Below are 12,546 nucleotides of genomic sequence, written 5' to 3' on the forward strand. Positions count from 1 at the left end.
TCCCTTTATTATGTTATATTATATAATATATATATCTATATATATGAAAGCATATATATAATACATATAATATATATATTATTTTTGGAGTTCTAACAATGAAAAAAGATAAAACATAATTGCTATTTATAAGTACAGTATTATTATATCTGCCTGATTCAGAAGAACATAATTGTAATAGGGTTTTTTTTGTTTGTGTGGGTTTTTGTTGTAATAGTTGTAACTTTAGAATCTTAAATATATAAATTATAAAATGAGGTAATTCTGCAACATTTAGCATTCTTCTAACAGACCAGCTGAAATCTATAAAGAATATTTTGTTTCAGAGGTATAAAAAAAAGTTAATAAAGTATCTAATGTTTGAGCTGTGCATGCATGTACAGGAAAGTTCCTAGTAATTTTTTTGACAAATGTGTGCAGTCAATGTCTCTAGACAGCAACCTAATGAGCAAGGCATTCAGCATCAACAGGTTAGCTAATCTCGTGATTGAATATGAGAGTGCTGCACGATTTCGGGATAAATGACTAGGATTAATTTGCCAAGAATGCATTCAGTGTTGTTTTACAGAAAACATGAACATGAGATTCAGTCATTGCTTTCATTGCTTTTTTATTATAATTATTATTATTCTTTAAAACTAATCTTATCTGTTGAAGAGAGAAAATGAGAGCTAAGATCATAAAGAAACTAGAGACTTCTTTATGTTTTTTTCTCATTCTGTTTTTCGACTTACTGTTCCTTACTTCAAGTTTCCGCATCATGACAAATCACCTATCAGGGTAAACAGGCTGCATGTAAAACCCTTTGGATTTTTTCAGTATGTCTCTGTGTCTCACTGTATTATTTCCACAGATCTCTGAGAGTCCTTTCATGTACTATCAAGACATGTTTTTGTTGTTGTTGTTGTTTTGGTTTGGGTTTTTTTTCCCCATACATTTAAATCTCTATCAGGACTATATAAAAATAAAACAACAGCAACAAAAAAAAAACTTCACTATATATATCAACATATATATTTAGCTAGCTTGATTTTCCTACCTTGATAGAAAATAAGTATTCTCCTTAAAACAATACAGCCTATTATGATAACCTGAGCAGAGTGGCAGTTTTTCTAATCAGTGACATTCCAACAGTGTTTTCCATGTTCAGTGGTTATTGTAATGAAAAGATTACCACATGAACTATGTCCCAAAACTTTTATAACTGATGTACAAGTACTAGTTCAAACTTTTTAACAGGATTTGTGAAACAGGGAGCTTTTGTACTATGGTCACTGCTTGCAGTATGGTTTGTGACCTTATTAGGAAATACATAAGCAGCATCTGAAATACACTTTTTTCAGAACATGAGACAGAATTCTTGTCACTGGGTCAGTTTCCCTTTATCCTCCTTTAGTACAGGCACATCTTGTGTCCTTTTCTGTACAGAGGTATAAATTACAAAGAAAAGTAATTTTCTTTAGAATTTCTTTAGAAAAGATGAACCTTCCTCACCACTCTCATGTTGGAGCTACACTAAGAATAGGTTACTAGCAACAGAGCAGATCTAACTTTCTAAAAAAGATTGTTTTGCCTACAGTTTGTTCCCTGCCTTTGGTCTTAAGAGAACAACAAAAATCTAGCCAAAGTCTAAATGAGTGATTTTGCTGTTCTCTTTTTCCAAACATCACACATGACCAAAATGCAGACATATCACAGGACGAATATAAGTCTGCCTGTGAAATGCAAGTGAAATGTACCTTCATTGGGTCACAGAATTGGGGTACGTACATGACCTGCCACATGCTGTATGAAGGTGATATTACTACATAGGCAAGCAATTTCTGACTACTCTAATCTGTGAGGACGTGATGCTGTTGTGATCTACTGTACTGATTCCTACTGTCAATCTAACTTGTGTAACTGCTTGCTACCTTTAAAATTGTCTACTAAACACTAGACGAGTCTTTCATATGTGCTAAATCTAAATGAATAAACCTTAATCCATTTGGAAAACCTTTTGGCTAACCTGGGCCTCACTGTTTGAAGAGGAATTGTCTTGGGCCACATACATGTAGGTTGCTTGGAAAGCAATGCCTCCTACTTATTTTTGTGGAAACTACAATAGACACAATGAGCACAGTACCTCTGCTTGATAGTATAAATTCTCAGCTACAAATCAGTGTTTTTCAGCATACTTACGCCATTAGCTAAGCATTTCTGCCAATGATGAACATTAGCCTGCATGCCATGCACATCAAAACCTGCACCAGCAAAGGTGACTCACTGTTGCTTGTTGCCACTCCTGAAATGTGCCACCTATCACTTCACTCTGCTCACATTCACTGTTTGGTCTCCATAGACATTCAGCAAGTGTTAATCATTGTGTCAGTGGGTGCCATTTTTTTCTCTATGTAAAAGTTCAGTGTCACCCCTTTGCTTCATATGCACTTCCGTATCAGATGCCATTTTGTAAGTCTGCTCCTCTGCTGCCATCTGTCTCATGGCAAGAAACATAGAATACTGGTGGGAACATTCCACCTCTACTGATAATACCATCATTTGCCTCTGATCTCATAGGCTAACATAATAAGACATTACTTTTGGAGCAGCCTTCATGAAGTTTATAATATAGTTAATGTACATAAGTGACAAAACTTATTTTAATTGTTAATATTTTTATTCAAACAGTAATTAAGAGGGAAAAAACAAAGATAGATCTAGTAGGATACGCAACCAGTGTTTGCGAAGCTAACACATAAGTCTGATTCAGTGGCAGTGGTTCCAATTCTTAGTGAATTCGCAAGATGCATATTAGAGATTTTTAATGAAATTCTACTCTTCTGTGCTTCTTTCTTGAAAATAGTTGTTCACAAATACACCAACTGTGCAAAATGACAGGAATGACTGTGAAGTGAGAGACATTTTTCTCTTATAAAAGTCTAGTATAGAGACACAATCAGATTTTTGAGTTGAATATCTGATTGTAAATCTATACATACCATTTCAAAAATGGAGTTGCAAAAATACCAAAAAAATCAGTGGTTTTTCTGGGTATTTTTAAATCTGTTCTCAAATTCCTTTACCATAACAGAAAGCAAGATTACTTTTTCTTTTTTCTTTTATTTTATTTATATTTTTTTTTCTTTTCACAAGACTGTATTTAGCCATTATATGAAAATGCATACATTTATTTGCCATACCTTGAGCTGGCACTGCACTTGTCCCTCCTCCCTGTGCCCTGCTTTCAGCTCAGACAGTGCTAATAGCTCACTGATGGGTTGGTTGTTGCCAAGAGACAGATAAATGCTCAGGGCCAGGCAGGGCTGCTCAGTGGGACAGAGCTGCCACCATGATGGTGTGGGTCAGGGGCTGCCACAGGATGGGATGGGCCAGGCTGTGGCTTGGACATGCTTTTCCTAATCAGTAATCCATAATTAGCCTAATGGTAGTCAAGACAATTTGCTATATTCCTTTTTAATGTCATAGGTATGTTTTTCTTCCTTCTCCCCAAATGCTGCTGTTTAAAACATAAACACCATATAGCTGTTCAGTCACTTCACTTGCAGCAGAGAGATGGGGGAGAAAATTGAAAAGAAGAGTGCAAGAACTCACGGATTAAGATAAGGACAGTTAGAAGAAAAAAATAATTTAAAAAAAAAAACACAAAACATGGGAAAACAAACAAACAAACAGATAAAACCAGTAACAACAAAAAGGATGTACAGAATGTGTGTTGCACAGTGCATTTGTGACCACCTGCCCATCTGGTTTCCAAGCAGCCCCCATAGCCAACTCCCACAGTTTTGTTGTTCAGCATCACATCACAGGATATAGATTATCCCTCTGGCCAGTTTAGGTCAGCTGTCCTAGTCCTGTTCCTTCCCAGCTCCTTGTGCCCCTTCCTGCTACCACTCAGGGAGGCAGTACCTGAAGCTGGAATGTGTGTAAGCATTGCTCTGCAAGAACTAAAACATCGGTGTGTTATCAACATCTCTAAATCCGAAACACAACATCATACTTGCCACACTCAAGAAAATTATCCCAGCTGAAACCAGGACTTGATAAATATTTATTGAAAATAATAATAATAATAATAATAATAATAATAATAATAATAATAATAATAATAATAATAATAATAATAATAAAGCACCACTAACAAAAACAAACAAACAAAACCCCTCACCAATGAACAATATTAAATTATTTGCACATTTAAATAGAAGATAATCAAAATATACAGAGTTTAGAACAAGCAAGGTTAAATCTTTCTGGGAAATGCTGAGATAGATAGATAGATAGATAGATATAAAAAATTAAATAAGAAATTATAATTAAATACGCAAATAAAACAAATGAGATGGGGCCATATTTTCTCATTCAGCAGTGTATCTACACATGTAAGAGGAAGAGAAAATAAATTTCCCCTGAAAACTTAAAACAAGTGATGTGTCTGTTCCTTCCCTCTGTATACTTGTTAATTTCTTCCAGACTAACTTCTGTAAGTCTGTGTGCAGCTTCAGAAAGGATGGAGGGTAACAGAAGGTGGATCACAGCAAAATGCTGTGTGGGTACTAGTAAGAAGGGTGAAGATGTTTCCATATCTTTCACATAAATTCACCTTTTGGAGTCATGACCCAGTTATGCCAAAGTATGTTACAGCCAAAGCCTTTCATGATATTGCAATGTTCCTGGATAATAGTAATGTTATTTTAGGCTTTTATAGTCTAAATACTTACTGACTGTGGGCTGATTTTCTATTAATAACTAAGGGATGAGTTAATTGCACCAGTAGTTATGTTTTTCCATTGACACAGTCTTACTGCTAAGTATTTTTCAAAGAAACATGTATAATAGACTACAAGTATCCCATTGATATTAATAAAAGAAATGTATGATTGCACACAAAATTCCCTTGTGAAAATGAAGAGACCAACTGGCTTTATTGCTGTGAGTCTCCTGTGCTGTTGCCACCTATGACTCACAGAAGGAAAATAGTACAAACACTGGGTAAAGTAAAAATCACAGTTTCACATTGTGTTTTTCTGCTTGTCTTCTGCTAAAATTAAAGAGAAAACTATTTTTCACAGAAAATATCGATGAACAATATCATGCTTGTACCAATGATGGAGGTTTTCCATCTGAGATATTACAAAAATGTCTTTCTAGAGTCACCTGTAGTTATAGTCATGCTGTGTTATGTTACTTTGTGTATGTAAGTATGTGTATGTATGTATGTAAGATTCTAACTTAGCAGTTAGAATCAAATTGCAAATATTCAGAATTTAACCTGTGAAGGTTAATATAAATTGTTTATATGCAGTTGTTTTTTATTTCCTCAATAATGAGAGCATAAAAATTATATGGGTAATTATTGGAAGTAAAGCAATGTCTTCTAGACAGACAAGTAAATCTTCTAGATTAACTCGTAAGGCCATTTTAAAGTCACAAACAACTGTGTAGCTAGGTGTGTTATCCCTAACACGTAGTATTCGCTAGAATGAGAAAGAGCTTCTGAATACCTTTTTTCCTCTATAGGCAACACATGATTTTATTTATTTATTCATTTATTTTTATTAGTGATGGGTAATACTGGCTTTAAGATAGAGATACATTTAATTCATAAAAGATCAGTAGTCTGCCCTAACAAGATGGTGTCTATAGGTATATTAGAGATAACTATTAGTCAGTGAATGAGGAAAAACATCAAACATGCATCAAATTATTATTATTATTTTAATTTAGAATATTTCTAGAGGACTTATCAGTGTAAATTAACAAACAAATAAACAAAAAATCAAAATGATTCTCTAAACTTCCAGGAGAGAATGTCAATGTTTTATATTACACTGAAATTAAATATATATATGCATGTATGTACGTATGTATATATTAACAGCGACACATACAGGAAGAATGGCATGCCGTGTTTAAAGCCTTGTTCCTGATAGAGCCATACTGTATTAAAAACAAATCTGGAACCTGAGCATGTTCACTACAATTATCATTATCCAGCCTCCATAACATCTGACCTTCCCTAAACAGAAATATTTTCCTTTTTTTAATGCTCTGTGTTGCACTGCATTTCCCATTGTCATTGGCAGCATATTGATTTAATATCAGGTTAGAGGATTACCCATGGCAAATGTAAGTTGGACATACTTTATTTTGTATAATCTTTTACAGATGATCCACTGGGAGAATTAATAGAATTTCATGCAACTCTGAAATTGCTATTCCTGTTCCAAAGGGCACTCAAGATTTTTAGATGCTGTACTTTTTAGTTGATTTTCTCAACCCTTCTTCATTGAATACAGAGAGATACTGAATGTTTCCAGTATTTTTGCATTAGAGATGTCATTGGCAGCAACAGTACTTTTGCATATGCATCAGTTTGGCTCTAGTGCAGATTTTTTTCAACATTGGACGCCTACTGATGTGCACTGATTTAACTTCTAAAAATGAAACTTAATTTTGTGTAGCTTATAAGTAGTCCCTAGTGTGTCTTGGCTCCAAAAAGCTAATATTTTTCAGACATAATCAGCAGCAATAGGTAATGTATTACCATTAGCTACGTTAGCAGAGGGTTTAAAAAATGAAAGGTTGAAGGAGGAAGTATGGTGCAGAAATTCAATAGAAAATATAATATGCTTTTAGCAGCTTCATACTATACAGCGATTTTAATATAAAATTACATGTCTGTGTTACACTAGAATTATTCTCCATGTTCATTCATGGATATTTAAAAAACACAAAAATATTTGTTAGCCAAGGACAATAATAGTTTAACAGTAATTTATTTTAAACTGCTACTGATAATACAACCAATCAACAGATTAAGTGGTGCCAACATTGGCATCTTGCTAAATGATCTCTAGACTTTGCACTGAAAGTACATCTTTCAAAGATAAGTCAACAAGAGCAATCAGAGCAGAAAATTAGAATTTGGTATCTTAGAATTAAAATACAGCTAAACTAAAGTTTTAATTGGGGTGATCTAAAAGGGCAGTTGACGTAATGATCTCTTTCATTTGTTACTAATTGTTTATTCCTGATGAAGAAGAAACATGTACATGAATGTAGTTGAACTGAGTAAAGATGGCAGTTGTTTTAGCAGCTTGATTTTATGGTTAAATGAGATGGATTGCAAGAATTTGGGAAAGGCATTTGACAGTAAACTTTCAATCTACAAGTACTCTTTGTGTAATTTCCGTTGATCTTTCTGTTTTCTTTCTAGATTTCAAACATAAACCCAAGGCTGGTATTGATATAATAATTCCTATCAGAATTTCTCAGTAACACTTATTATAAAAAACATAATTTGTGATAATTGTAAGCATAGCAGAATGAAGAGGTGGTTGATGGCTCAGTGTCTGATTGGAGATTGGTGACAAGAGGTGCTCCCGAATTATCAGTGCTCTGGACTGATACTCTTCAATGTCTTCATCAGTGACATTGACAGTGGGGTTGTGTGCACCCTCAGGAAGGTACTGATGATATCAGCTGCCATCCAGAGGGACCTAGACAGGTTTGAGCAGTGCACCTGGGTGAACCTCAAGAGGTTCAACAAATCCAAAAGCAACCTGGGTCAAGGCAACCCCCATTACCAAAACAACCTGGGGGATGGAAGGATTGAGTGCAGCCCTAATGAAAAAGACCTGGATGTGCTAGTAACTGGGAAGCTGGACATGAGCCATCAATTCACCCTCACAGCCTAGAAAGCCAACTGTATCCTGGGCTGAACCAAAAGTACTCTGGCCAGAAGCTTGAGGGAGGTGATCCTGCCCCTCTACTCTGCTCTGCTGAGGCCTCACCTGGAGTACTGCATCCAGATGTAGAGTTCTCGGTACTGGAGAGAAGTGTTGGAGTGTGTCCAGAGAAGGGCCACAAAAATGATCCAAGGGATGGAACACCTCTCCTGTGAGGAAAGGCTGAGGGAGCTGGGGCTGTTCAGCCCGGAGAAGAGAAGGCTATGAGGTGACCTGAGAGCAGCCTGTCAACCTCTAAAGGGGAGGTACAGAAAAAAAGGGGACAAACTCTTTAGCAGTGAGTGTCTGTGGTGACAAAACAAGAGGCAATGGCTTCAGGCTTACAGAGGGTAGATTTAGGTTGGATATAAGGAAGAAGTATTTCACAGTGAGGGTGATGAGGCACTGGAACAGGCTTCCCAGAAATGTGGTTGATGTCCCATCCCTGGACATTCAAGGTGAGGCTGGATAAGGCCCTGGGTATCCTGATCTAGCTGTGGTATCCCTTTCATTGCACATGGTCCTTGCAGTTGGAAAGTTTTGAGTTCTTTCAGCTGCTGTGGACTTCAATGCATTGAAGTATAATGTAACTACAGAGAATTACATTTTTAGTGAGACAACACTTAAGACAACAATTTAGTTAAGAGTGAGGAAGAGTGAGGATAAGAACAGACTTGAAAGAAGAGGTGGAAGGATGCAAATTTCAATGGTAGGCATTGACATTAGGAAGGCTAACAAGAGAAAAGTGCTTGCTAACACTCAAGAAAGTACTTTTTTTTCCATTTTCAAGTATCATAATGGTGGTTTGGGTTTGGGTTTGGGTTAGGGTTAAAACTCGGAATTTAATTTAGGAAATGTGCTGAAGTGGTGAGGGAACTTATGATTTGGAGAACATAATTTTGTGTCTGTAGTATGCAGCTCTGAAACTGGGTCTTGAATATAAACTTTATATCTTTTAACTTTCCTAAAATAACTACCAGCAACTTCTTCAGTCTGTCCTGTTGGCATTGGTTTGCTTCATATCAGCAAATCCCTCTTGGGTCAAAATAGATCTATGACTGTCAGGAGACTTGCCTTGGATATAGAAGAGTTAAGTTCTTGTCCATGCAGGTTCATATATGCCTAGCCATGCTTAATTATCTGCTCTATTATGATAGCTTTACATGAAAGAGATAAAAGTGTGGAGCCAAGAGCCCAATGGCCAGAATTCTGGAATATGGAATTCTTTACTCTTCCTATATTTATTTCTTTCAACCCTGTTTCCCCTTCTCTTTTTTTTTATTTTATATCAGTGTCCTAATTATCTATTAATTAGTTATGCCAAGATCTGTCTGTTTCTTTGCAAAAAAAGAAGGAACTGTTGAATTAAAGTTCTCAAGAAAAAAAAGAAATTAGGCTGAGTAATTATTTTCTGATGCAATAACCACAAAAATGTAGAATTTTTCCCCAAACATACCAAGTCAAGAAATTAAGAGATCGCTGTGTTTTGCCGTCTGTTATGAGATAACAATTGTACAAGATCAGTAAAGTACTTTTAAAGACAGAAAGATCTTCTTGCTTTGTGAGTGTCCTCTGCTTAACATCTTAACAACTTAATCTTCCTTGGAAACAATATTGAATGTAGTAATATTGAACAATAAGGAGCTGGACTAGAGACTGAATTTGCCATTCTTAAGGTGATAAATAATGAGACTGACAACTCATTGTCAATAGGACAGCTCTTTTTGTAGTCACTTGCAAGTGGTTTATATACACTTATATATACATATATATTTTATCTTCCATGAAGAATAAACCTGTCCCTATAACTTTCTAATATTAGTTTTACATGTATTTAAAGATCATCATGCATCTTCTGTAAAAACTTGATGCTGCTTTTATAAAGATTTTTTGTCCACTTGGTAAAATTCACTCCAGTTAAAATTTGCTCTTGATAACTGGGAAACTCTGAACCAGTAACAGGATTATTTCATTTGTAAAATTTCATATGACTAATCAGAGATAAATAATGTCAGTTGTTTATTATGCCATCTGTTGTAATATTCCTCAAACATTACAATGTCCAAGTTTTGGGTGTTTGTTTTTTTCTGAACAGGGTCTACTAAAGGTTGCTATAGACAATGCCAGAGCTCAAGAGAAACAAGTCCAACTGGAAAAGACAGAACTGAAGATGGAGCTCTTCAGGGAACGAGAACTGAGGGAAACACTTGAAAAACAGTTGGCTGTGGAGCAGAAAAATAGAGGTATCTTAATAAAGCAAACATAAATACCTTGTAATTTTTTTCCTTAGGAAACCTAATTTTTTTTCAAGCATTTGTGTTTTATCAAAATATTTCTCCAGTACTCCTGTTATGTACAGGCTGACTACAATGCAGGAAGTTTTTCAGTCTGCCTGATACTAATTTTCCGTAGGTTCTGCATGAAATTTAGTGCAAGCACCTTCGGTTTTGGGTTTTTTTTGTTTGTTTGTTTTCTGCATTTGTCTTGAATATAACTTATTACAACATATCAGTAATACACAGTACAAATGTAAACACAGCAAGTGCAGTTATGGACTTCAGCAGGATGCAACCATTATGAAAAAGGATAGCTACTTAAAGCAAACACAACTTTATGAAATTTTATTCTCTTCGAGGTGTTATGAATTTATTTCTTTTCCTATGTGATAGAGTCATATACTGCATATTTAGGCAATCTGTACATAATAAAATACGAAGTTAATAGTAATATGTAAGCCTTTTGTAATGCAGTAGGTCAAATATGTTTATAGAAGGAACAGATAGCTAAGGTTCTCTTTGAGAAAGATCCCAGTGTAAAGCATATAATATTGAACATTTCTTAATGATTTCTCCTTGTGGAAAAGCTGACTGCCCATGGTTTGGATGGGCATACACTTCACTCAGTGAAACACTGGCTGAATGCCCGGGCCCAAAGAGTTGTGGTCAATGGAGTTAAATCCAGTTGGAGGGTGGTCATGAGTGGTGTCCCCCAGGGCTCAGTACTAGGACCGCTTCTATTTAACATCTTTATTAACTATCTTGATGATGGGATTGAGTGTGCCCTCGGTAAGTTTGCAGACAGCACAAAGTTGGGAGGCAGTGTTGATCTGCCAGAGGGGAGGAAGGCACTACAGAGGGACCTGGATAGACCGGGTCGATGGGCCAAGGCGAACTATATGAGTTTCAGTAGGTCCAAGTGTCAGGTCCTGCATTTTGGTCACAACAACCCCAGGCAACTCTACAGGCCTGGGGAGGAGTGGCTAGAAAGCTGCCTGATGGAAAGAGACTTTGGTGTACTGATGGACAATCGGCTGAATATGAGTCAACAGTGTGTCCAGGTGGCCAAAAAGGCCAATGGCATCCTGGCTTGTATCAGGAATGGTGTGATGAGCAGGACTAGGGAAGTCATCCTGCCCCTGTACACAGCGTTGGTGAGGCCTCATCTCAAGTAATGTGTCCAGTTTTGGGCACCTCAGTATGGAAGGGACGCTGAGGTGCTAGAGAAGGTCCAAAGAAGGGCAGAAAGGCTTGTGAAGTGCTTGAAGAATATGACCTATGAGGAGAGACTGAAGGAACTGGGGCTGTTTAGTCTGGGGAAAAGGAGGCTGATGGGAGACCTTATTGCACTCTTCCAGTATCTGAAAGGTGCTTACAGTGAGAGCAGGGTTGGTCTCTTCTTACTGGTGACGGGTGACAGGATGAAGGGAAGTTGCCAGGGTTGTGCCAGGGTAAGTTTAGGTTGGATATCTGCATTTTTTTACAGAAAGGGTTGTTAAGCACTGGAATAGGCTCCCCAGGGAGGTGGTTGAGTCACCACCACTGGATGTGTTTAAAAACCGTTTGGTTGTGGTGCTCAGGGACATGATTTCACAAGTGCTGTTAGGGTAGTATGGTTAGGTCATGGTTGGGCCTGATGATCTTTAAGGTATTTTCCAACTGAATGATTCTATGGTTTCCTGTATATTATTTATCTTACTCTGCCTTTATCCCTTTTTTAGAGTTAGGCAACAATACACACAGCAGAAACAGTATAGGTGGGTACTCATCTGACTTTGAGTTTTGCCATGTAGAAATTAAGTGCATAATTCAAGCTAATAACATAAATTCCCTTTCTTTCAATCAAGTGATTCCTACATCCTGTTCTGAGACAGGTAGGTGAGGTCAATTACACTGTGAATAACTCTCTCTTCCCATTAGCACTGGAAAGAATATCACTGACTAAGCTGGACTAGACACTTAGAGTTTCAGCAGGTAAAATTAGGTGAAATGCATTTTGCTCTAAGTTGTATTTCAAGAAAAAGCATGTGTTAGTCCTTTATTTTTGTTAGGATAGTGAAATAATTGAGAGTGTTATTTTCTGCACTATACATTATCTGCTTCTTTTGTATGTATCTTTCTAATGACGATATTGCACTGGCAAAAGAGTCAAACCAAAGAGGAATGGATATGAGCACTTAACAGTGTAATGTAGTAAAGCAAATGTAATGAGGATGACTGTCTTCAGTAGTGGATGCTTCCATACAAAAGAAAGTAAAAATAACATATTATTCTTTACAATGAAGAAAGCCAAGTAGGAGAGAAAAAATAAGACTTTGTGATTACTTTGGGAATTTATCCTTCAATGAAAGACTGAAACGCACATTGGAGGCTTTGCCTTACATTAGTTTTAACCAGTACCAAATGTCATGTCTGAAAGAAAGTCTCACATCTTAATAGAAGCATGAGCAGGATGGGATAAGCATACTACATCCCTCTTAAGAAATATTCTGTAAAAAAAGGCTGAAATACCCTTAAAAAGCTGCAGCACAGAAATATAT

At 36.4% G+C, this 12,546-nt stretch overlaps 1 protein-coding gene across 9 annotated transcripts in view; it reads left to right on the top strand.

Annotated features, from left to right (window-relative positions):
* DACH1 (dachshund family transcription factor 1) overlaps positions 1 to 12,546 on the top strand; it is a 351,662-nt gene that overhangs the window by 299,616 nt on the left and 39,500 nt on the right. For all 9 annotated transcript variants that reach the window (XM_015851658.3, XM_015851656.3, XM_085553891.1 and 6 more), the window contains one exon: positions 9,826 to 9,973. In XM_015851658.3, the coding sequence (XP_015707144.1) occupies positions 9,826 to 9,973 (148 nt within the window). The remainder of the gene's footprint in view (positions 1 to 9,825; positions 9,974 to 12,546) is intronic.

This window comes from Coturnix japonica, chromosome 1 (assembly GCF_054131305.1).
Source record: "Coturnix japonica strain WE chromosome 1, WE-NBRP24, whole genome shotgun sequence".
NCBI classification, from domain to species: domain Eukaryota; kingdom Metazoa; phylum Chordata; class Aves; order Galliformes; family Phasianidae; genus Coturnix; species Coturnix japonica.